The sequence below is a fragment of the Talpa europaea genome, assembly GCF_964194135.1.
Source record: "Talpa europaea genome assembly, chromosome: 15".
NCBI lineage: Eukaryota > Metazoa > Chordata > Mammalia > Eulipotyphla > Talpidae > Talpa > Talpa europaea.
Window position 1 is genome coordinate 13,383,416 of NC_140083.1, and position 27,273 is coordinate 13,410,688.

A 27,273-nucleotide genomic window follows, 5' to 3' on the forward strand; every position below is an offset into this window, starting at 1 on the left:
GCTCTGCCAATAGCGGGCACTAGAGGGAGCTGGGAAGGGAGGAGAGAGGACTTGTGGTGTGCCAGTTGTTCCTGCTAATGTCACCCCAACAAAGATCCTTCAACCTGGCAACGGCAGTTGTTTCCAGTTTAAAACAAAACCTCTCCACATGGGACTCACTGTCCTGCCCCACACTCCAAAGTTAGCAGCCTCAGCCTTGGCAGCCTCTCCCCTCAGCGCTCACTGCAGGGTTCTCCTCTGAGCTTCTAGGTTCATCTGCTTCTAGGTTATCAAACCCCAGTCTCTTCCTGGTGATCCCCCAGCCCAAGGGGCAGTGGCTGCCCCACTTCCTGCAGTTATTATCTCTGTGGCCTCAACTCTGCCTTTGTGACATTTAAGTTCTCCAATGCCTATTAATCAACTCCCCAGGGTAACATTCCTGCTAAAATATCTGCTGGGCTTGGGCCTCCCTGGTTGAGCATAGCGCTGCGAAGTGGTCCACATCCTTTGCAGCGTGGGTTCGATTCCCAGCCAGCCAGGGAGATTCCCACATGGCATGGCAGACGTCTCCTGACTCGCCTGCTGCTCCCTTCAGCAGTGTATTTCAGTCAGTCTGCCTGTTCTGCTCCCCACCCTGTGTCTGGTGAATCCTCTCACCCTCCTGCACATCTGACCTGTACCCCAGCTATTGTATAAATAAAAAAATCTTCAAAAAAAAAATAACTGCTGGGCTTTAGTTTTTTTTGAATGCATCTTGAGTAGTACGGGGAGCTAGAAAAAGAAACATTTGAGGGTATGGTAAAAGGCCTTCTCTCTTAAAAAATCACCTACCACAGAAGCAGCTGACAACCTGTCCTGGTATCTGATTGACAACCTGATTGGAATCTGATAGAATATCACAACAGTATAAAAATGGTTTCTAAATTCTGAAATACTCCAATCCCAAGTCTGATGTCTGCCCAAGGCTGTTAACTTGCATAGAAACTTCCTTTCCTAAAAATATGCCAGGCATTTAAAACAGAACAGTATAAGTCGTCATCTGAATCCTAGAAGAGCTCACAGATGAATGTGTTCCATAAATGTGACAGGACAAAAAAAAGTCATATGGGGTTTTCCTGGGTAGACTGCATTACTGTCCCCAACCTGATGCCTTTCGTTGTGAGGATACTATATTCCCACCCGTTGCGATGGTCTTGCAGCCTCGTCCCTGGGGAAGATGCATATTCCTAACCCCCTTCCTGCGCTTGACCATGAGATCTGCTCTGGGCAGTGGAATATGAGGAGTGATGTGTTCCGCCTCTGAGCAGAAGCCTTACATTTCCTTCCGCCCTCTGCACGCCAGTGCATGCCTTAGGTGGGTCACATTGCCTCTTCATCCAAGATCAGATTATAAGGCAGACCTTGAAGCAGAACCTCAGCTGACCCACCGTTAATACATGACGTGAGCAAAGATAAACCTTTGAGTAGGCCACTGAGAATTGAGGGTTTGTTGTTATTGCAGTTGAACCTAGCATAATCTGACAAAGGCAATCCTGTTATTTATGGCTTCATTTACTCTCTTCTAAAGGAGGATGGATTTTTCTCTCCCTGGTGGAGAATCTCTATCTGTCCACATAATAAAGTGATAGGAGAGGGAAGGGTGAAGGTTTGGAGGCAGCAGAGGACAAGAAAGAAAGAAGAAAAGCTTGCACACTGGGGTGGAGATGGAATGTTTTCTATCAGGCTGGCAAGGGAGGGCACGAGGCAGGGTGATTAATGAGGGGCTGCTGAGGACCACGTGCTTGGCTTCTCTTTGCAACCTCTGAGAAACTCGAATAAAGACAGGAACTCCCTTCTAATTACTTCTGGCTGCTGAGTTGTGCTTTTTGCAATATACAGACAAGGAAACAAATGATTGTGGTACAATATAATCAGTGCCATAATCAGAGCATTTACAAAGGCTAATGGACCCAGAAGTCTGACACTGTCTGCATGAGGCACATGAGGTTTCATAAAGAAGATGACATCTGGACTAGCTCCTGAGTGAAGAACAGGCTTGCAGAAGACAGTGAGGAAAGAGAGCACCCCTAAGGGGGAAGGAGAGGTGTTCATGGGCTATTGAAGGTGCTTCCATACCATGTGGTAGGAGCATCCAGCCCAGGAAGTTGGGAGAAGGGAGAAGTTACTGGCAAAGTAAACTTGTGTGCCATACTAAGGAGTCGGAACTTGATCCCACAGGCCCTATAGAATCTTTCAAAGCAGTTAAGCAAGAAAGCCAAGACACCACAGTGTGCACTATTCACGGTTGGAGGTACACAACTAAGGGGATGAGGAAAAGTAGAAATCTAGCCCATACTCTGCTTGGCAACGTGGGTTCATATACCTGGAGGAAGAGTTCCTTCTTACAACGGTACTCTGTGGTCTAGTAGTAGGAGCCTGGTAAGTGGCCTGTGGCTTGAGTGTGGTGGACATATTTGGGAGTGGGAAAGACCGAGGAGGTGAGGAGACATGCAACTGTTCACGCTAGAGTTGGTGGCCATTTCAACTAAGGCAATTGCAGTGACACTGGAAAGGAGAAGCCAGGTCCAGAAGGATTAGGTGCTGATGGAAGGCAGTGAGGAAGATGCTAGTGTCCAGGTTGGCCAACATGTAGAGGTGACACCCTCTACATGTCAATCCCAATACCATGGAAAACAAAGCTGATGGTGGAGGTATGGTATTAGAAGTGAGGAAGGTAGGAAACTAGAAGCATCAGGTTTATTTCCAGGGATAAGCACATTCTAAGAAAAGTCCTAAAATAGTGGTCATTTGAATAAAGTATTACAGACAAAGGTCTATATAGTCCCCAACTCAGTAACACTCTTAAACATAAGATATGCCCGCTCAGGCCCTGGATTTCAGGCAGCTCATAATCTGAGCACCCTCAGCTGTACTGCTTCCCATGGGTGAAGCACTGGTGAGGCCAAGGGGATCTGCCCACCTGGAGCCTGCCTCGGTATGAGTGTGTAACCAGGGCAGGTAAGAGCTAACTCACACAATCTGACAGTTCAGGATGGTTCCCTGCGTCTGCCAGTTGTGTAACCCATAACTGCCTTGCCCTCTCTGCCCATTTTCCATCTCTAAATGGAAATGACTCTCAATAGTAGTCCCAAAGTTAAGCCAAAGTTTAGTGAGTGCTAGGTGTTAGCTGTGGTATCATGAAAGGAGGGTGGGTTTACTGTCAGATAGATTTGGATTCTAACCCAAAGTTGGCTTGTTACTGGGTAGCTCTAGGTAAATCATTTAACTTCCCCAGGACTGGGTTCTACCTTCTCTATGATGAGGCTAGTAAAATGACATTGCAGGGCTGATGCAAAGGTCAAATGAGACAATGAACGAAGGCTATGTAGCACAGAGCCTGGCACAGGGTACCCATCAGGCACAATTGTTTCCTCCCCTCTGGCCACTATTGTTCCAGATGACGCAATGCCCCACATGATTACATAATACACAATCCACCCACAGATGCAGTCCAGGTCCCCTCCTTGCTCCGGATGTTAACCCTTCCTATTTTATCATGCCTCACTTTGGCACATCTTTCCTTCTCCTAGAGGTGCTTTGAATTGCCTGCTTCAACTTGGACGAGTAAAATAGCCTCTTTCCTATCAAATTTAACATGCCCAACTCAAAAATACATATGCATACATAAATATACACGTGAACACACAGTAACACATGTATTTATCTACTACAGTACAATATTTAGTGCATAGTAATTAAAGGCATTTGTTGAATGAAAGAGTGATAAATGAAAAAAATGTATTCACTTATAGATGGGATATGGCAATAAAAGATTTCTAGTGATTAGGTCCCACAAATTCTAGGGAAACACAGCTAAATAACAACCGGTTCTCCAGACACCCAAAGGTGAGCTTTTCACACATGATTAGGTGACCTCCTTGTCCCTGAGCTAACGTCACCAGCTCTGTCCTACTAAAAGTAGCCGCATCATCTTCAGAAGCGCAAATCTCAGGCTCAATGGCTTGTTTCATTTTCAACTTAGCTTAAAACTTTCCAGAACAGGGATATGTTTCCCCTGATGCTGGAGATCGATAAAACAACTTGCATATTGAGGATCCTAATGCCAAATAAGTGACAGCAATAAAACAAATGTTCTGAGACAGCTGGAAGTCATGGGGGCACTAAAAGAACATTAATCCTACCCAAATCAATCTCAGTATCTCTTTGCCTAAAGGACTCTCTAAAGATTTCAGATCAATGAAAACAACAGAAAAACTCCAAACACTGAAAAGAAAATTCAGTAAAAGGCAGTATCTTCAGATATCCCTGCTGAGAGGGTTTGAAAAACAAATACTCACATGTTAGTGCTAAATCCATGTCAAGTGGCAAAGCATCCTTAGTTCTGGCTGCTATAACAAATTTCCATAGACTGGGTGGCTTATATTATAAAGAACAGACATTTATTTTAGGAGGTTGAAATCTGAGATCAGGGTGCCAACATGGTCAAGTTCAAGTGGGGGCTCTTTTTGGGGGGGCTATAAACTTCTTGTATCTTCAGATGGTAGGAAGAGGAGCTAGCTTGCAGCTCTCCTTTTTAAGGGCACAAATCCCATTCATGAGAACTCCACTATGTGACCTAATTACCTTCCTTAAAACCCCACCTCTTTGGGGACTAGATTTTACATATTAATTTGTTGTGGGGGGCAGGGAGGTCAGGGTAGGAAGAGCACAAGCATTACTGCACATATATCCCCCCAAATGAGTGCCATTTAGCATAAAGATAATGCTTTTCCCATGCAGGTCAGACAATTACATTTGCAAAAATAGTCTTTGTCACCTCAAACTTTTCCTGTACACATGGCTTTTCAGAGATTCTGCCAAGGATTTTTATTCTTGGCTCAAAGTTGTGGAAAATAATGGGGGCTTTCTACATGCCAGGCACTGAACCAAGTATTTCACATAAGCCATTTCATTTAATGCCCCTGAATCCTATTGCCCCAATTTTCCCTTTGTTTTCACCCATGGAATTGCCAATCCTCTCAGGCCCTGGGGGCTTTGCATTCTGCTTTTGTGTTAGGCAGGACAGCTCTCTACAGAAGTCCACATCCTAATCACTACAACCTGCGAATACATGAAGCTATGTGGTAAAGAGGAATTAATAATGCAGACAGAATTCAGATTACTAATAAGCTGCTTTAAGACTGAGGAATTATCCAAGTAGGCTTAGTATTATTGCTGGGTCCTTAAAAACAGAAGCAGAAAGCAAAAGAGCCTGGAAAGGAGATGTGATGGCAGAAGCTGTTCAGAGAGAAGTGAGTCCATGGCTGCTATAACAAATTTGGACTTTAGTGAGTCCAACCCTCATGGCACAGCAGACCTCTCCTGACTCGCCCGCTGCTCCCCTCAGCTGCTGTGGGTAGTTTGAAGATGAAGGAAGGAAGGGGCCAGGAGCCAAGGAACACAGTAGCCTCTAGAAGCTGGGAATGACAAACATGGGCCCTCCCCCCAGCCTCTAGAAGAGAATGCAGCCCTGCCTCACCTTAGGATTAGCCCTGTGAGAATCAGACTGGACATGGAATATGCAGGACCGTAAGATAAAAGATACATGTGTGTTGTCTTAAGCTATGGAAGTTGTTAAAGCAGCCATAGAAAATAGACATATGAGGGCCTCCCTGGTGGTGCAAGGGGTTAAGCACCGCACTATGAAGCAATCCGAAGCCACTGCAGCATGAGTTCAATCCCTGGCCTGCCAGGGAGCAACCCACATGGCGCAGCAGACCTCTCCTGTTGTGCCCACTGCTCAGCAGTGTACTTCAGTCAATCTGCCTGTTCTGTTCCCCACTCTGGTGAATCCTCTCACCCCCCGCATCTCTGACCTGTACCCCAGGTCTTGTATGCATAAATAAATCTTTTAAAAAAAAGACATATGATGTTAAAATTATAAAAGCGGGGCCAGCATGCCTGGCCTAAGCATCCAAGTCCTGCCCGTTACTGTGTAACCTAGGGCTACTTAACCCCCTTGTGCCTCAGTTTCTCCCCCCTCACCCCCATGAGGGTGATGACAACACTTTATTCATAGGACTAACAGAGTTTATAATTGTGAAGTACTCAGAATCTGGAAGCATTGAGCAATTAGCTATCATCTTTCCCTCAAACAAGTCAATCCTGTGTATTGAATTACCTCTGAAACTGGGTTTTGAGGCGGTTTCTGGAAGGACATGGCTTTGGTAAAAGGAGTGCCCTACTGCTGAAAGCCACGACCCCACAGCTGGCTCATGCAAGAGTGCTTTCTGTGGGGGCAGATCTTGAGAGTGTCCCTGCCATGGTGGCTGGTATGTGGCCTGTAGACCCAGTTCTGGTGCCACCATATAAGATGATCAAAAGGCATTCTTCACGACTCGTCTACATGACCCACTGGCTCATTTGTCAATCATCACTGAGGCAAGGCCATCGGCACATGTAAATCCAAGCCTATTTTCCTTCTTGGAGCTGAATACTTACTCTGAATGATATCAAAATATTTTACCACTGAACACTGTCTCTTCAACACACCTCAAAACCACAGGTTTGCTTTCATTGCTTCACAAATCTGAATACATATTCAAATAGAATGTAAGCCTATTTGCTTTTTAATAAGTTTTCAACTTTAACTTTTGTAGAATGTAGCTCAAATGAAAAAGACTGACAGTGAGATTAAGGTATAATGTCACATTTTGCTGAAAATGTCCCTAAACTCCCACAAAAGCTTCTGGCCATGAACAACCAATCCTTCAGAACCATACTGAGGAGCCTACTGGAAAGTCTTTGGGAAAACCCTGCAAAGGATTTGCTATAAGGAAGTTGCTAAGGTGATTATCCACCACTTCATTCAGGGCTCCCTTCCCTGTGGAAGAATTTGAATCAGTGTCTAGGAAAATGCTGGGAAAAGCACCATTTCACTAAGGGTTTGGTCTTCTTCCTCTCTGATGGACAGACCCACTGCGTTTCTCCTTCTGCTCTACCCACAAGGCTCAGAGCTCAAGCCATTGGCTCATTTGTCATCATCACGGAGACAAGGCCTCTGACACATGCAAATTCAAGCCTATTTTCTTTCTTGTAACTGAATACTTACTCTGCATGATATTCTCCATGGTTGAAAACACTTTACCATTTATATTTTACCACTTAGCTTTGTCTCTTTAACAGGCCTCAAATGTGTCCACAGTAAGCTCCAAAGCCCTTCAGCTATCTCACACCCACAGGGTCACCCTGGGGTGCGGGGGCTGAAGAGCTGTACTTTGGCTCCCCTCTGCTGCACACACATATTCATGTGTGTGGCAGCCTCGGGGAGAAAAACACATCCCTTCTCTTCAATCATCTGCCATTGAGGGCTGTGACCTTGAGCCAGCTGCCCTCAGCATTGCAGTGCGCCTCTGGAGTAACTCTGGGTCATAGAACTTACTGATACACAGTGGTCACTATCACTTTTCTTGTCACAGTTGCTGCTACTGATATGGGTCGAGGGAGGAAGAGAAGCCACTGTAGCTAGTATAGGATCCTACACACACAGAGCACAGGTGACATATACACACTATGTGAATAATCTTTTCTTTAGACTAAAGCTCTTTTTTTTTAAGATTTATTTATTTATACAAGAACTGAGGTACAGACGAGAGGTGTGAGAGGGTGAAAGAATTCACCAGGGACAGAGTGGGGAGCAGAACAGGCAGATGGACTGAATACACTGCTTAGGGGAGCAGTGGGCGAGACAGGAGAGGTCTGCCGTGCCATGTGGGTCTCTCTCTGGCTGGCCGGGAATCACACCCGTGCTGCAGAGGCTGCGGGCAGCTTCACAGCGCTGTGCTCAACCCACTGCACCACTGGGGAGGCCCTAGACTAAAACTCTTGCTTTGAACTGAGACTGCTGTCCCAGTGATGCCTGAATGAGTGCAAGACATGGGCCCCATCTGATGTACCAGAGCCAAGAAAACTGTGATGCTGATAACATGTTCTGGGGGCTGAACATGTGGAATTCCAGGAACAACTATAACAGGCTGTTCTGATGGCTGTTTGCCGGTGACTAGTTGTTTTTGTTTAACTCATTATAAAAAGCCCAGCTTGAGATGAGATGGCAGAACAGTCCCTCCGTTCTCTCAGATCAATAGCCAGTCATCTGAAAAATAAAAGTGCTTATAGATTCAATTGCCTTCGTGGCAGTTGAGAGGCCGCAGAACCCAGGCCTCTGCCCAGGTCTACTTCCACTACTTGAACACTGCCATTGGCTTCACTACTGTCCACCACACTGCCGTGGTCAGCTGGTTTATTCTGTTACGAGGAAGAGCAAATAATAAATAATTTATAGAGCATCTCCCACTTCAGCAATTTTCTCCTGTCCTATCAGACCTCCCCGGTCCAGCACCAAGATGTCCATGGTTAGTGTAAGAGAAAGTGATTAAGTGGATGGTGGTATTAAGAGCTATGATAGGAAAAAAATATTACCAAGACATAGAAGTGTGAACCCTATCTAGAATTGGGGTAAAAACTGGAAATAATGGAAGGCTTTCTGGAAGAAACGTCACTGATGAACCCTGAAAGAGGAAGCGTAAAGGAAAGGGCATGTAGGGAAGGCAGATGGAGAACACGTGTAGACAGGAGTTACCAGAGGGCAAGATGAGTTAAGGCCAAATCACCCCAGTGTGACCAAGCAAGTTGAACGGCCTGAGTGAGCCTAATTAGTGTCTAGGTTTTATCCTGAGAGCAAAGCAATGTAAGTTTCTTTTTTACTTTGATCATTATTTATTAAGCACCCAATGTTTTTCTCTTTTCTCTACTATATTCGCCTACACACACACCTGTATTTCTGGCATTCTCTTTTATCCCTAGACAGACACAATTATCAAATATTCTTCAAAGCCAAGAAGTCACATGGGATTCTGGAATGCATTTGGAAACCAAGAGATCATGTTATAACTCCCAGAGCTTATTAACCAGCTACCTCTGATTACTTTAAACCCATTAATATCAACCTCAAAGCATCTTTAGGGAAATAGTTTTATAATTATACAAAACAACTGTTTCCAACAAGACAGTGCGAATTCTTCAGGTCTTACTTTTTATGCTTTCATTTTAAACAGATGTTGTCTATGTGACATGGCAATTTTCAAAGAGAAAGAAATTTCCAGTGCTCATAACCTTCAAGATATTTGCTAAAAATTTCAGCTTCTAATTGCATGACAGAACTGCCTAACCATCCTTTTGGTCCCACTGAGGTCTGCCTGTTAGTTTTCCATTGTTCAATGATCTGTTTTTTTTCCACCTTAGTTTTGTCTTGGAACCTCATTTTCCATGAGTACTCTTTTCAAACAATGCCAGGTTTTCTCACACCTTATACCTCATATACAGAAAATACATGTGTTTCCGCAGGCACTCCATTTTGTTGCATGCTTGTATTCTTTTATAGATATTATTCCTTCTTATTGAGATCTTCTCCTCTTACCTACCAGGATAAGGGTTATCCTTCAAATGCATCTTAAATATTTTCTTTGTGTGATCAACCCTCATCTCTTACCAACCTCCCTCCAAATCTGGGTCATGAAGCATTCCGTGGTGTAAGTCATATCCAACATGTTGTTTACAATGTATTAAAATGATCTTATGTCTTTATGAGGCTGGGATAAATAAAATATAATTTTTACCTCTATGTCCACTAGGATAGAACCTGGGAAGAAGCAGGCACCAAATTAGTAATTGATGAATTAATCAATTACTCAGTGAATGAACACTCAAACGCTTTAAAAAATGATTCGCAAATATATGAGAGAGATGGATGAAAAGCTCTATCCTACATGCTACAAGCCCTCATCATATATATTTTTATATTTGTAAAGATATGACCGTTGGTTCTAGTCCTCAGACATTCCTGATGGCTTCCCAGATACTTCTGACTTTGAGAACCCTGCCGAGAAACTTTGTTCTAAAACATTAGAACACATGACCAGTAAGAAGAGTAGTGGGAAACATTCCTTTCCATTTACCCATATCTCTTTGAAGGAAAAAATTATCAGAGCACATACCTTGTAATTCATTGATCCATCCATCTATCTAGCCATCCATCCATCCATCCATCCATCTATCCATCTATCCATCCACCCACCCACCTACCTATCCATGTATCCAGCCATACATGCAAAGATTTAAGCCCTCTCCTGTACAGGCAGGTGTGAAGGAAAGGGAAAGTCTGCTTGTAAATCAGAACAATTTAAAAACAATCACTTGTGTAAGAAACTCAAGATGAACAATATAGGCATGGCACTGGTATAAATTAAGAGCAGAGACATGTCAGCTTTCATCTGTCTTTTTCTCTTAAAACACCCATAGGTCCTAATCTTGAGTGAACATGAAGTCCTTCTTGGTTACTATTTCCCACTGGAAAATTTAACTAGGATTTTGAGGCCAGGCTGAGCATGTCCTGTCTTCTTCAATGATCCTCTTAAATGACCACATCACGTGGTTGGGTTGATCATACTCTGATCTCTGGGGACCTAGGGCTTGGCTATTTCAGACTGAGTTGCTTCCCTTGCATTATATATTACACATCTTGGTGCAGAACATCTACTCTTTGATTTTTCTTCTCTTTTTCACCCTCTCAAGGTCCAGAGACTTCAAATGATTTTCTGTTGCTGACATGTGCCCCACAACATACTTCCCTGCAACTTGACACTGCCGTTTGGCTTATTTTCTCAAAGTCAACAACTTATTATTTTTAAAAATCTGCCACCAATTTCTTCCCCTCAGGTAAGTCATTTTTACTGAGGCTGTCTCCTTAGCTGAGCAGAGAGAGCCAGGAATGCCTGGCTGAGAGTGAGGGTGGGGGTGACCAGATGTATCCCCTTTTTAAGACACTGTTTTCCCGAGCTGGTCATATTCTGGGGCGTACTTTTCTCCCTACTACCTACCCTGCCATCCAATCATAATTTCCTGTCATCTCAGAAGCTTGAGTCAATTCTCCATCACTTTTCTAATTCCTCACAGGCTCGATGATTTAGCCAACTTTCCCTTCCCCCCAAAATGTCAAAAGTGACAAATTACTTCTCAGAGACTGTCTGACAGATGACTGTCTGCCTGCTGGGTGATGTGGCTTTCTTGGGGCCACTCGGTGAGTTGTTGAAGAGAGGGGAACTGAACAGAGATTAAAAAAACAAAACAAAACCCAGCAACCCCCCTTGTCAATAAGGCAAAGGTATGGATCCCTTTCCCTGCCTGCTGGTTAGATGCAGATGAGCACTGGAAGTTGTCAGGGCCTTGAGACAGAAGAGGCAGAGTCCCTGAGTCACCACCACCAGGCCACACACACACGCATAAACGTCCCCTCTTGCTTGTGAAGGCACTGAGATGCGGGAGGATGGTTAGAGCAGCAAGCTTGCCCTGACCAACACAAAAGGAATATGAAAACAGACAGGAATTTTAAGGGAGAAGAGCACCACCCCATTGTTTTCCACATGTCAAGGAATTATAGGTGAGCGGGAAAAGGTTCCAGCACAGTTGCTTGAGCTTAGTAAGAAAAGGGCTTTTTCGCATAAAACACTCACTGGTGGATCCTTTGCTGGCTGAAAGGGGCAGTGTAGCAGTCATTCTCCTCCAGGTCTGGCAGTGTCTCCTTGTCCAGCCTCATTGGCTTCTTAGGTAACCATCTCCGAAACCTGCTTATTTGTTTATCGACCCTGTGGCACAGGAAAGGCAAGACCAAAGGGTACAGCATGTCAGCAATGCCCCAGACACAGCAGGAAGTCTCCACCCAGAGCCGCCATCGTGACCCCGCACTCTCCAGGCACATTCACTGCACTCATGACGCCCCCATTTTACAGATGGAAAGAAGAGAGCAGGAGCTCGGTCTCTTGATTTCACAAGGGACCTCAATATCATGGCCTCGGAGGTGGCGGCCATGATGATATACATTCAGTTCACAGGGGTGTATCAATCACCTGATCAATATGGACGTAAAGTCTTCAGAAATTGTCTGGTGCACACTAAGCACTGGCTATTAGGACTACTCTCTTCTGTTTTTTTTTTTTTTTTCAAAAATAAGAATTTGAGCAACCCACATTGTCTCTTAACATATGTCCATGTGCCAATCAACAGCCAAGGAGATTCCGAAATGAGGTTGACGGTTCCTTGAGCAAAGCAGCTGAGACCTTAACATCTTACATTCTGCAGGTTCTAGAAGCTCATTTTGTGCTTAGAAAACTTCCCCCTATTCCTGTGGTCAGGGACGGATGTGGCTGGCCCCAGAGAGGGAGCCAGCGGTACGCGGCAGTGGGCTGGACGTGCACAGAGTACCAGGTCATGATTCACTTCAACCCCTCATGCCTCCCCCAAGCAGCCTTCCCGTAGACAACAGGCCGATGAGCTTTCACTACTTGTTTCAAGCTGAGCCCACTGGCCTACCATAGGTGTCTCCGGCCAGGGCACACAAAGATGTCAACTCCAGGAAAACAACAGTTTTTTAAAAGGGGTTTTCTTTTGTATTCTTTCCTAGAAGCAGTTTTCAAGCTTTCTAAGGGACCAGATTCTCAATCTCTCATAGCAAACCACTAGAAGCAGCAAACACACAAAAGATATAAAATGATTATGCTACCCCAGGTGTCTATACCCTGGAAATCCCCGCTCCCCTTAAAGCATCTCTGAGAAGTAGATTGAACCTTTTTCAATTTACACAACACAAAGAGACCCACGAGGGTGACTATTCAGCTCAAATTACCCAGCCTGTGAATAAAACCAGGACCAAAACACAGGTTTTAGATTCTTGGGTTTAATGATCAGATCACCCCTTCAAAGTAACTGATAATGGAAACAGCCACTTCTGGGCTACAGCAGGGAGATTTCTCTGGAGAGGAAATTATCTAGGTGCTGTGTACTAACTGCAAACACATGGAACTGGGGGCATTTTTTCCCCAATTAAAAAATATTTACAATTTATCCTTTGGAGTGACAGTCCCAACGATAGTGGTTTTTAAAATATAAGCAATCAAATGAAAAATGAAATGAATGGTAAGATCCTCTTTATTCCAAGGATTGCTCCAGTCTCTATACCAGGCTGCCTACTGGTAGCTATCCTTTCTTCAAAGCCCTTAAAAGTTCAAAATAGAAGGAATCTCAGTGTCTCTGGCCCCTCCTCTCTGTCCCATCACATGCACACGGAGGAGAGAAGATTCTATTCAGGGTCATGGAATCAGAATAGGCTGGAAGGGCCCAGAGTCCCAAGAAGGGGAAAACATCTCCATTCTCCACCTCTTAGTCCTCCCTCCCCCACCTTCTCTTTAAAGATACTTAAAATAGTGAGACACAGAATAATTAATTCAAAAAAGCACCTGCACCCCTATGCTTAAAGCAGCACTATTCACAATAGCTAAGCTTTGGAAACAACCCGAATACCCCAAAATAGATGACTGGATCAAGAATACGTGGTACATATACACCATGGACTATTACTCAGCAATCAAAAAAGATAAACACATGCAATTTGCAGCAACATGGATGGCGCTGGAAGGGATCATGCTCAGCGAAATAAGCCGGAAAGAAAAAGAAAAATACCGGATGGTCTCACTCATTGCAGGAATTTAGGAAACCTAAATAAGGAACCAGGAAAAAAGACTAATTATAATAAAATAAAAATAAAAATCCACAAGCAACTATAAACCAGAGATACACTACGGGGGGAGGAAGAAGAGAAGGGATTAGGGTCAAAATAAGGGGGGTGGGAATTGTATGAGGAATATAACCAAGATGAAAATGCATACATTGTGCAAAAATGAAAAATGATGTAAAAATATATAAAATAAGACAGAGATATAAAAATATATAAAAAAAATAGTGAGACAATGTGACTCAGAGAGCAGTATGCCACAGAGATGATAGGAACAACGTTGAACTCAGGGGCAGATTCAAATCCTGGCTCTGTAAATATTAGCAGTGTGATCTTGGGCAAGTTATTTAATTTGATATGCCTCAATTTCCTTATCTGTAAAATGGGTACAATGATATTCGATTCATAGGGATGTGTCAATGAACTGATCAGTACGGAGGTAATGTCTTCAGATCAGTATGTGGTGCTCGGTAAGCACTGGCCATTATAACTACTCTCTTACTTTTTCTAAAAAATAAGAATTCAAGCAAGCAACTTGCCTCTTAGCATTTTTGTCTTTTTGCTTTTCGATTCCAAATTAACTGTGCTTTACTAGCATCTATCAGTTGCCAAGTTCAATGATTTAGTCCTTAAAAATGGACTCAAATTAAATGTCCCTGGATAAGTTGGTAGCCTGGCCTGTGGCTCTTGGCTTTATTTCATCTGATTGCCTTGAAACTCATCCAAGAAAGAGGACATTGGGGCAGAGGTTTTTTTACCATAAAGCTTTTACCTCCCACACAACTCCAGTCTGCATTACTAATCGGATTACACTTTGCACAGTTCGTATTCTCACAGAATCTGGGCTTTGCCTGTGAAGACTATAAACTAAATCCGACTGGGCGCCGTGCTCAGTGGACAAAAATGAAGCTGTAAGAAATCAGGCAGAAATACTCTCTGGAAATGAAATGACAGCTTTCAGCAATGAGCTTGTGGCCCCACAATTTAAATGAAATGCGGAGATGGTGGACAGAGTAGACGAGAGTAAGGAAATGATGAATCAGAAAATGAGGAGGGGCAAAGGAAGTGAAGAGGTGAGGAGAGGCTGCCTGGTGTGGTGGAAAGGAGCTGGATTTGCAATCAGGAGGCCTAAAAGCTGACTGTTGCTTATCCGCTTGCAACCTTCCATAAATCATGCACATCTCTGAGCTTTATTTTGGAGGTTATAAAACAAGATCATTATCATCATCGACCTCATCCTCATCTTACTGTTATGAGGTTTATAAAAGATAGTGTGCCTGAATTGCTTTGGAGAAACTGCCAAGCAGATTGCAGTGTTATTAGTAACTTTTTGAGGACCATGGAGGCCAATATAAAAGTGATGGAGAGTAAAGGAACCAGGCTTTTAACTACTAAGGTAGAAGACAGATATTCAAAAGACACCATAAAAATACCCCTCAAGATCCTGACTGGGAGTGTATCGGGGAGAGGGGGTGTCAGAGGAAGTGGGCTGACCTTTACTGGGAGCAACCCAAGCAGAGGCAGGCAGACACAGCTGGATGGTCCAGGTTCTATCATATGCACCAGTCCAGGCTGTGTGCTCTTCTCAATGACAGAAACAAATACTCAAAAGTGCTCAGCCCTTTGGGTCCTCTTCTGGTTTGCAGGATGGTCTCCCAAAGGACTCCACAAGTCCCTGGTCCCTGCAACTTGTGAATGTGGTAGGTGGCAGGGCCAAAGGGACTCGTGAGACAAGATGTTAGAAAGGTTACAGACCTTAAAATGGGAAAAGCATCCTGCATTACTCAGGTGGAGCCAATTTAAATCACACACGATCCTTAAAAGCAGAGAACTTTGTCCAGCAGGACACAGGAAAGATGAGGCAGAAAGGGATCCCAGAGAGATTCAAGGTGTAAGAAAGATTCAACCTGCTGTTGCTGACTTCGAAGATGATGATTGCCAGGAACCAGGGGGTGTGGGTAGCTTCTAGGGACTGAGAAGGACCTTGGCCAACACCAGTAAAGAAATGGAAACCTCATCCTATATTTGCATGGAACAGAATTTTGCCAGCACCTGGATGAGCCTGGAAATGGACTCTCCCCCAGAGGCTCCAGATAAAAGCCCAACACCTTGTTCAATTTTAGGATACCCTGGCCAGATAAACTAGTTGGGGCTCCCTCCCCCCGAATTCTGACTTGTAGAATTGTGAGATAACAAATGTGTGTTGTTTTATGCAGCTAAGTGTTCAGGAATATAACAGCAACTGGGAATTGACACTTCATAACAGTCTTGGTCTGATCTTCCCCTTGAGACCTGGCCACAGCTTGCTGGGGTCCCACAGGCAGAGGCTGACATTTCACATGCTACACCCTCCTCCTCCTCATTAGGGGGCTCTGGGGACAAGTGCTCTCTTCCTTACCCCCACCCCCATGGCTGGGTGACAAGTGACTGCTCTTCTGCAAAAATACTCCCATCCCTAAACTGTGCCATTCAGATATCACTGAGAACCACTTTCCACCAGGCAAAGGAGGAAATCAAGGGCAGAAGCCACTGGGCTGGAAAGTGTGAGGCTCAAGTTGGGCTGTTCATTCTACTGTCATGAATCAGTGTGGCCTGAAACAAGGCTTTTATCCTCACTGAACCATAGTATTCTCATTTCTAAAATGATGATCAATCAGATACTCTTTAGATATGATATGCTACTGATGATTTTGGCAGTAATATCTTGGCCATACCCTTCTAAACAAAGCTGAGTTAGGGCATCGCGTGGTGGCGCAGCAGTTAAGTGCTGGGTTGTGAAGCTGTCCGCAGCCTCTGCAGCACCGGTTCGATCCCTGGCCACCGGGCAAGGGTCCCACATGGCGCGCAGTGCTCTCCTGTCTCGCCCGCTGCTCCTCTCAGCAGTGTACTTCGTCAGTCTGCCTGTTCTGTTCCCTGCTCTGTCTCTGGTGAATTCTCTCACCCTCCCGTGCTTCTGACTGTACCCAGTGCTTGTATAAATAAATAATCTTAAAAAAATAAACAAAGCTAAGTTAATAAAGAGCTTCCCTTATCACAGCACATAACAGGTAAACTTTATGTACAGAATGACGGACTTCAGAGTCAGTGGAAAGTGGGTTCATATCTGAGTTGCCAGCAGTGAAGGCGACACTGAGCAAGGGACTAAATCTCTCTGAGCTAATGTGCCCATTACAGGAGGCAGCAGTGAGGAGCACAACTACCAGGTGTTTGATAATGCCTGGGGTGTGCAAAGACTCAGTGAAGAGGTAGTTTCCAGGATGAAAAAGATGACAATGACAGTCAGCCAAGATGTGGAATTTCCCAATAGAATCACAAGAGTTATGACTGTCATGTGTATATGGAGGTTTGTGCTTGAATGTTGCATCTAATAAATGTCCAAAAAGAGCAATCCTGAAATTTACTTAGAGGTAAAAGTTGAGAGCCAAATAAACAGAAGTTGTGCCAATTGTCTCTTTTGGTAGCAGTGGGGTTTACTTAATAAAATCTCCACTGACAAGGGGAAGAAAAGAGAAAGCACTGGTTTAATGATTCAACATTGATTTTGGTTGGATCCACTGTCACTTTGTTCCACTTCTGCCATTTACTAAGCAAAAGACCTTTTAGAGATGACATAGGCCAATCAATAAAGAGAAGCGGGATCAGCCACTTGGCATCTCTGGATGAGACTTGCCAACAACTGGACTGAATGGTGAGTGACTTTACAGAAGCATGTTATGACACTCAGCTCGGGGTCTTCCCAAAGTGTTAGTTCTTGGCAGGTGAGACTCTGGGGAGTTGAGAAGAGCTGTCAGCTCAGCATAAGCAAATGGGCACAGACTTGCTATCTTTGCAAAGTGGTAACTTCCCAAGGTGTGGCTTGGAAGTGAGTCTTGAGAAGGTTCTGCTTAACTCTCTCCGACCCTCAGTTCCATCAGCTGTAAATGGGAGACAGTCCTGCCCATCTCAGCACTGGTGATTAAAGAAAGAGCCACTTACAAAGATTCACTCCTGACATGCTAGACCTTAATAAATTACCCACTATGTGCAGAGTCTGGGCCTGGACACTGAGGGTCCACCCAGAAGAAGCAGAAGACCAGAGTCCTTCCTTGTGGCACTAACAACATAGAGGGAGGGAGTTTGAACTAAGGATGCTGAATTAGGTTGAATTAAATGAAACAGGCCACTTTGGAGACACCTTTTCATCCCCAGACTAGAATATTATATTATACTAATAGCATCATGTTTTCATGGATTACATTTTCAGGATTGATATGGCTAGAGGGAAAACTTAGAAGAGTTTGCTCTTCTGTGGTCTCACACAGCCCTCTGAGGCATCACACAGGGCCTTATACTGCAGTCAATGGAGTGCTCTGGGCTGATCACAGGCAGGTTTGGATTTCTTTTTCCTTGTCTGAGGGCCAAGTGCCCTGTAGTTGCAGCCTCTCCCTGGATAGGAGCAAGGGAGTCTGGAAGCTAATGGGATTCTGTTAGGTCACATAGCTTCTAATTGGAGCACAGCCTAAATATCTTATAGAAGAGTCCAAAGGCCTTGGAATATTTACATATATTAATTTTTAAAAACAGATGGAAATGTACAAGCCATTTTGTCATTTGCCTGAATCCTCGTCTGGTAAGATTGTGACTGTGCAGAACATGTAATGCAGTAGGGGCAGCACTCATTTTGCTAAACATCGCAAAGGATCGAGTCAGGCAGGATGTGTATGAGGAGTGCAGGGGGAAAAAAATGAGTAGTAATGAGACTTCAGCTACAAGCCACCCAAATAATCAGATTTGTTACTTTGTAATCACATTTGCTAGAGACTATATTTGTGCTCTTTGGTGAAGGCAGAAGATGATATATTTCCTTTCTTTATTGGATAGAATCATTTACAATGCCTGTAAGTCTGCCCAAAGATAAGAGTCAAACCAGGACTTAATAGACCAAGAATATGGAAGAAAAGAGCATTTACTCAAAAAATCTCCAAAAATATATGTATGAACTACAGAATATGCTTTATGGAAGTTGGGGGACTTTTAAATATAAAGATAGATGTGAAAAGATGCCTTATTTCTCTGCTTGCTCAGAAACTTTATGATTTTTAATTTATCCTTAAAGGAGATAAGTTTGTTGTAAGGATGCTTTCCTGGGTTAAAGAAATGAAGTATCATATATGGATGAAATGGAAAACTCAAATGTCTGCCTTTAATATAGAGTTAGAATTTGAGAATATTATTGGAAGTCAAGGTTTTTTGACTGATCTGTGGCCAGGATAACAAGCTGTAGATGCTCCCTTAATTAGTAATCTCAGACCCCGCTATGCAAAGAGACATACTCATCGACATCAAAATCAGTCTGTTTCACTGTTTCAAGGTGAAACAAAGAGTTAAAGTACATACAAAATTTTCCAACAAATTGCATTTATAATTTACACCAGACACTGGGCTTCACAAAATTAGACCACCACAGTTTTGTCCAAAACTTAATTCTATAATGGTGAGAAATGACATTTATCTTAAGAAGCCACTTTGAATCAATGTTGGTCATACCACCAAGGAATATTTTTTTTCCTTTTATTTTGGCCCAGAGTCTTCCAGTGCCTAAAAACTCTTTCATGGTTATGATTTATGTGCTTGAAATAGTATTGACTTTTTCAGGGTAAAGATTGTTCCCTAAGCTATTCTTCCAGTTCTAGAAACAAGGATTTCCCAAACCCTCTTCTGACTCAGTAGCTCCACTTTCCACCCAGGGAGAATACATGACTGGTATGCAGGTTCACAGCTCTCTGCCTCTCTCCTCTTGGCTTCTGTCCTAAGCCCAACACTTCTTTCTCTTTTCCTGTCACCAAAGTTATTAAGGCCATAGCCCTTCCTGCCCCTGACATGCCAGGACCTCACCCATTTTCCATCAGCTCTAACTTGGCTTTCACTGGTCATCATTCTCAAATGTACCCCAGACCTGCAAGGTCAGCATTGGCAGGGATCTTGACAGATGCAAATTATTGAGTCTCCCCTCAGAAGCCAGGGGATGGTTCCAGTAACCTGAGGATGAACAAGTCCTTCAGATGGTCCTGAGACACAAGAACATGAGAACCGCCAGTCCATGGAGATTGCTATCATGGAAGTTAACGGCCACTTCTAAATATCCAAAATTGATTCTCCTCTCATCCTTCCTCAGAAGCTGAGGAACACCCTTTCTTGGGAGAACTCATTCCTGGTACCTTGGACACTGCCCTGCTTAGTTCTCCTCCTACTTATTAAACTGTTGCTTTTCATTCTCCTTCTACCACTTCCTGTCTGTTTAATTCAGATTTTCCAGTGCACTGCCACTGGACCTCTTCTCTTCATTCCTTTTCACACTTCCTTGGGAAATACCATCCACTTGCATGGCCAATCTCATCCATGATTTCTAGGTCTTTGCCTCCAAAATTGTGGTCTTTTGCCTTAGTTCTAACCTTAACTATTTCGGTATTAGTTCCAAAGTCCTTCAGGACACCAAGGCCTCAGAGATCTACTGTGAGTTATAACACAGAATAATTAAAACAAAAATTCTCTGTATTACTCATCTACCTCTTTTCTGGATTTCATTCCTCTATTACCTCCAGTAATATTTTCCCAGTCCTTTACACATGGGAACCTCTTTGTCCCAACCCCACAGTGCTCAATTTCCAAATATCTACTAAGTCCTTCTGGCTATAATTTCACATTCTTTCTCATGGCCTTTGTCTTTTTTGCTGTATGGATTATTTTTTTTTTCTATCCAGGGGGCAGAACTGCAATCTGACTGTTCTTTAGAGTAAAAGCTAAAGAGAGAGAGGTTATGATTTATTTTAAGGAAGAGGTGCTCACAGATAGAATTGGGAATTCCTTGTCTCAGAAATGTTCAAATGTGGGCTGGCTATTCAGCAGAGGTTCAATTTGATGAGTGGTTAGACTTGATAACATTTGATATCTGATCCAACCTTAAGACTATATGGTCACATTTATCACCACTTTCTTGCAAACCCTCATTTCCTACCTCTCCCCCAGAGTGTGAGCAAATGTTTCAGCCCCAAGTGTGTGTCTGAAACTTTAGGCAGACCTGGCTATGCCTCTTTTCTTTGTGATTCCCTGCCCATCCATCATTCTTCAACACATGTGTAAGGAGAGTCATTCATTCAGTCACTCCTAGTATGTGCTAGATGCCGGAAATATGGAATTGGATGAGCCATACTTGCCCTTACATATCTTCCAGGTAGTGAGATACACATCTCCATCATAGATCATGGCACAGGGTGATGGGGGAACAGGATATACTGCTTAACCACTGACTCTGGTTATAGGTGGATAAGGGATATACCAAGGAACTCTGGAAACATTTGTTTTAATGAGCCTTTGTAAGGCTCTGTCATACTTCCTCCTATCTGCATTGTTTTCCTCGTTATTGCTGGAACACACAGGCCAACAGAGCAAACAAACATCATCATGGCGGAGCATGCTACTGACCTGCTCATGAACTTGTACCGGCGGGGCAGGTAATAGATTTTTCTCCTGGAAGAACAGCAAAAATGAAGCCAGTCGAGAAGAAAACCCATCGTCAGTTACAGTTTGAACTAGCAAGGAAGGAAAGGAGATTGAAGATAGAAGCCTGTAAGAGGTGAAGAAGAAAAAACTAAAAAGAGATTAACAGTGAGAATGTAGTGGGAACATAGGGCATGCATTTTTGAGTCATGAAATCTCATGAAACATTTGCTATTGATATTTCTTCCTCTCTCATCATCATAAATGTTTATGGCTGCTCCTTGCCTACAAAACCAGTGCAGAGAGATGATCTGGAGGAATTGACATTTGTATGTATTCAGCTGAGGTCAGCTTCTTCTCAGGAATGCAGAAATTCATTGCTGGCCCGCTGGCAACATACATAATTGAATGGGCACAGTATTACATTAACTAATATTTACATAGCATTGTAAATTTGCAGAGCACTTCTCTCATTTGATGTAGGCAGTGGTAATATAAAAATATGTATTTTATAACCAGTGTGAGCAGGACACAACTAATCAGCATCAACATACTGCTGTAAATAACCACATTAGGGTTTTCTGCCTAAACACTGGCCCAGATTATAGGTGAATACAAGAGGTTAACCAAGGAATCCTGAAAATTTTTTAAAAAATAAGACAATAAGGATCAGACTTCCATATATAGGCATTTAAAATTATTAAAAAAGAAAATATTGGATGTTTGGGAAAAAAGTATGTTACATGTTTTATCAAAAGGCAATCCCTTTTCCATAATCAATGGAGTAATGAAACCAATGTAGTTTAAATGTATTCTGAACTATTACTGAGCTATTTAACTTTTGGAAAAGGAGGAATTTCTATGCCAAAATGTATTCTGCCTATTTGTGAAAACCTTCAAAAATTCTGATGTTTTCATTAGGTAAAACTACAGAAAAAAAATAAAAAGATCAAGCCCAGTGCTCAGGTTGTGGGAAGAAGGGTTGAGAAGGTGGAGTAGGGTGGTCTGCAGAGCAGTAAGACCATCACGGCGCTACCCATTATACATTTGTCAAAACCCATCAAACTGCACAGCACAAAGTGAATTCTAAGGTAAACTATGAATTTTGGTTAATAATGTGTCAGTCCATCAATTGTACCAAATATACCACACTACCACACCATATTAATAAAGAAATTCTGAGTGGTATGAGAAGGATATATGAGAATATTCTGTACTCTCCACTTAATTTTCTATAAATCAAAAAATGCTCTAAAATATCTTTTAATTAAAAAAATCCAGATACATGGTCATAGATATTTAAGAAACAGGTTTTTTGGGCAATTTTCTATAAGAAACCTATTTCTTAACATACTTTTAAACATTGTAGGAATAAAAATCCAAAAAGACTCAACCTAGGATTCAGAAATACAGTCTGCAGAAAATAAATACCGACAAGATGGGGGTGGGGGAGGGTCATTTAAATTCAGCTAAACTAAATTCAGTTACTTTACTAGAAAGAAAAAGTGGGAGAACACCTCCTTTGGAAAAATACCTATCTTCTTAAGCTAGTTATTTGCTTAAAACTTTAGGAGAGACAATAACATTAATTGCTGGTGGGAATGTAAATTTATGCATCCATATGGAAAAACAGTATGGAGATGCCTCAAAACATTAAAAACAGAAATTCCCTCTGATCCAGTTATCTCACTTCCGGTTATTTACCAAAAACACAAACACAAAAACAAAACAATCCAACAATTCTAAGAGAGATAACGCACCCCTATGTTTATTGTAGCATTATTTAAAATACGTGAAATCTGGACACAACTTGAGTGCCCACTGATAGATGCTTGGATAAAGAAAATGTGGGATATATATGTGCTGGAATACTATTCAGCTATGAAAAAGATGAGATCCTGCTATTTGCAACAACATCATGGACACAGGGTATTTGGCTTAGTGAAATAAGTTACATGAAGATAGATCAACACTGTATGATTTCACTCATGTGTGTCATATAAGGAAACCAAACAAACGAATGAACTAAATACAACAAAATCAATGTTTACACAGTAAGATCAAATTAGTGGTTACCAGAAAGAAAGGGAGAAATGGTTTGGGTAAATCAAGCCAATATGGGGAAGGATAAAATTGGATTTTTAGTGGTAAACTTAATGTAGTATATGTACATACTGATTTTTAATGATGCACATCTTATGTTACATATAACTTGTATGTTATAATGCAATGCTCTTTCAATAAAGAACAGAGAAATACATCAGATCGTAGCAAGTGATATGCTCAGGTAAGTAGTGACCCCATTTTTCTCCTACATCTGTTGTCAATAGGATTTCCTGCATTTAAACAAATTATTATTCACAGTGTTTATGGTTTTCATTTACTGCTTAGACAACATTCTCTTAAAGTCACAAAAGAAAAGTAAAGCTATTTTCAGGCACCACTTTTCTGCTAACTAGTGAGCAGAAGAGTTAGCTAGATGTGGCCAGGCCCTTCAGATAGGGATCCTTCCAGGTACCAAGGAAACTTTTTGTGCATCAACTTTGCTCAAGTCTCCCACAATCTGCTTGGGTTCTTTCCTCAAGAAGTATGTCTGGCAGAAGGTTTTATGAGATTTTTTTTTTGGGGGGGGGGGTTTACATCGATTTCACAAAGTTTTACTACTTCCTATCATCAAAAGGTAGACTTTTGGCTTTCGAAGATGTTAGCCTGATAGGTGATCTTCACTAGGCATTTTGTTTAGGGATCTTATGTGTAATACAGTAATAATCCACATTAGAGAGTTATACATTGATAAGCAACTGGCTTCAATTATAATTGTAATATAATGATATTCAAAGGAAAATTAAACTGATATTCCTTATAGCTTTTTAGTGATTAGACACATATATGTATGTGTATGCAAATATATATACACATACATTACACATATGCAATGATTCTTAGGCTCTTAGATTACCTTTGTGACATTTTAAATACAAAAATAAATCCAAAAATTCTAGCTATGTTTATCAATTCCTTAGACAAATTTGCCCCAAGAAAAAAAGACGTTAGAAGTTCTGCCCTCTGTTTTGACTTAGTATTAAGACATAAAGGATAATAAACAAAAAAATAAGATGGACTGGGGAGATATATTGCATGCTTACAAATGGAAATTGCCATTCTCTGAATGTGTCCCTAGTTCTTCTCTGTCTCTATGAATCGAGCTGATTCTTTGTCTCTACAGCTTTCCACAGAATTGGCCCCAATTTGCCTAGTTACTATTGTCAGATTTGGTCTTAGCTGCAAATTACGAACTAAAACTATGTAGTAATTCTTTAGCGCCTTTGGAACTGTCCTTGGTACTATACCCCTTCACCTTCTTTAGGGGTTTCATGATGGACTTTGCACGTAGTTTGACATTTATAATTTCAAGTTTAATCCTTTTATTTCCGTGTAGCACATGAAGACCACTTTTCCTTAATCTATAGAGAAAATATGACTATTTTCTGTGAGATGAAGATAAACTAACCCTTTAAAATAACCAAACAATCCATAAAAAGTCTTACTTATTCACCTTGGAATAAATATCAATGCTTGTATTTGCACAGTATTTATGACCTGGTGTTTTAACAATTAAAAATCATTTTTTTTTAAATAGATCACATCTTCATGAAATTTCTTGAACTTATTTCAATAGAAGCAAATTTAAAGATTTTTTTTTTTGTTTCCTTTTGGTTTTTTGGTTTTGGTTTTAGTTTTCTTCCTGGAAGGGGCCAGTCAGTAAGGACCATGAATGTCCACTGTACCACTGATGCCTGGTGTCTGGTGGTTCAAAATTGCAGCACACAGAGCTTCCAAAAATGGCAGAGATGAAAATGCCACTTGGAAATGCTTTCCCACGGGCATTTGAAATATCTATCTGCTAAGGATTGAATTAGTCAGAAATTTTCATAAAAGCCATGAAATCTTTATTGGCCATGAAGACTTATTGCTCTCCCTAAACATTTGAAGGATTTTCTTCTCTAATAGCTTTCCAGTCTGCATTTCTGAGAGAAGGGAACATTAGATTTACAGTGAAGCAGCAGAGAGAATGGGGGACAGGATATTTACACCTACCTGAAAGGCATTCTTACATTCATTTGTTCTGCATATCTTCCAAGCACTTCCCACGGGGCATGCAACTTCACAAAGATAATGTCACTATTTATTACAGAGGACTGAAACAGAAAAGAGAAACTAAATTGAAAAGTATATCCAAGGCTCCTATGGTTTAAATTGAGTTGGAACTAGAATGCATGACCTGGTAGGGAACTTAAGACTTTCATTCTTCAGCTATAAGCTAAGCCCTGAAGTGTGCACCTTATTCATTCAACAAATATACCACTGTGTGTCAGGCACTAGAAAATTGGCAGTGAACAAAATAGATATGAGTGGCACTCACATTCTGCGACAGTATTTTTTTTTAAAGGCAAAAACAGGGGCCTCCCTGGTGGCACAAGGGGTTAAGTACAGCACTGTGAAGCTATCAGCAGCTTCTGCAGCACAGCACTAGTTTGATCCCTGGCTGACCAGGAAGATACCACATGGTGCAGCGGACCACTCCTGTCTCACTGCTGCTCCCTCAGCAGTGTATTTCAGTCAGTCTGCCTGTTCTGTTCCCCGCTCTCTCTCTGGTGAATCCTCTCACTTGCCCCCACACTCTGGCCTGTACCCCAGTTCTTGTATGCATAAATAAATAAATCTTTTTTAAAAAATAAAAAGGCAAATACAAGTAAAAAAAAAGTGTTCTGAAGATAAAGTAAGAGGAGAAAGATTTGGGGATGGGTTCACCCTACTTTGGACCAGGGGTCAAGGTAAGACCTCTCTGTGGAGGTGACAGGTGAGCTGAGACTTTAAGGAGGACCAGGTAGCTCAAGACCAGGAGATGTGTGTCCTTGGAGCGAAGGCTCCTAAGTTGGGAAATTACTTGGTACAAACTATGTGCAAGGGACAGAAAGAGGAGTAGAGAGGCTGGAGTATATTAATCATGAAGAATGACATGAAAAGAAGCTGAGAAGGTGACCAGGAGACAGAGTGCAGTGCTTCACGGGCTACGATGAGCTGGGGGAACTCAAGAACACTGGGAAATCATTTTGATTTAGGTTTTCAGAGCTGGCTCGCTGCTGTCTGGAGTATAAATTACAAGGAAGAGCTGCAGCAAAAGAGCTGCAGCAAAAGCAGACAGAAGAGGCTCCCAATCATCCAGGCAAAAGCAAAAGCTGATGATGTTGGGGAAGGATAGACCCTGGAGACATGCGATCAAAACAGGGTCTGCATCAGACAAAGCATTTTCAAAGGACTGTTCTTTGACCTCAAACCTTAACCTCCTTGGGTTTTTGGTTTTTTCCTCCAACACAGAACTTAGGGAAGTAAAACTTGGACTTCACACTTTAATAACCAGCCAAAAAACTTTGGTTTATGCCTTTGTGAAAGCGATATTGCCAATTAGATTTCTTTGAAATTCATTTCCCATGGGGAGGTTGTGAAAGAGGTAGAAGAAAATGAGAAAACAGTGAGCTAAATCAGTTTAAATTAGCAAAATGGCCAATTACTTATCCATATCTTTTTCACACAGGGTAGTTCCAGATTGCATGCCATTTAAATGCTTATTGTTTAAGAACACTGACAGATAATGTTAGGCTTTTGTGGCTAAACTGTCCTCATAATATTTATAAACAATCCAATATTTTTACACAGCTGACAAAAACAGAAGCTCAACTTTGTGGGTAAATTTGCACTATAGGAAATTGTTTTTAAATTGCAGATGATGTATAGTTGTAATTCACTTCTCATACTTTTTGGGGCGGTCTTATTGCTGGGCTTATAATGGTTGAACTTGATTCATTAGGACTCCTTCAGAGATTATAAAAGCCAAACTAGTGTCAACTACAATGTTCTCAGGGATCCTGGTGATGCTGAATTATTCCCATGGGCAGGAGAGCCAGGGATCAAATCTCAGTGGTGGAGGCACACTCTGATATTGGCCTGAAAGATCACTTCTTTGAAGTTCAGGTTGACATGAGGTTTTATTCTGAAATTTGCAACAAGAAGAGCTCTGACTATAAGCCCCCTAAAGGTAATAAATGTTTCTGTCAATCATGGTTGACTCCTCTGGGTCTAGCACAGTGCCTGGCACACAGGGCACACACAACCAATATTTGTCTAATTGATGAATATGGTTAGTGAACAGTTAATCC

The 27,273-nt window shown here is 42.1% G+C and overlaps 1 protein-coding gene across 2 annotated transcripts in view; it reads right to left on the reverse strand.

Moving 5' to 3' along the window:
* ANO4 (anoctamin 4) overlaps window positions 1–27,273 on the reverse strand; it is a gene marked incomplete at both ends in the record, with an annotated part of 292,388 nt that overhangs the window by 72,006 nt on the left and 193,109 nt on the right. For both annotated transcript variants that reach the window (XM_084255593.1, XM_084255594.1), the window contains 3 exons: window positions 11,526–11,657; window positions 21,041–21,085; window positions 25,154–25,254. In XM_084255593.1, the coding sequence (XP_084111719.1) occupies window positions 11,526–11,657; window positions 21,041–21,085; window positions 25,154–25,254 (278 nt within the window). The remainder of the gene's footprint in view (window positions 1–11,525; window positions 11,658–21,040; window positions 21,086–25,153; window positions 25,255–27,273) is intronic.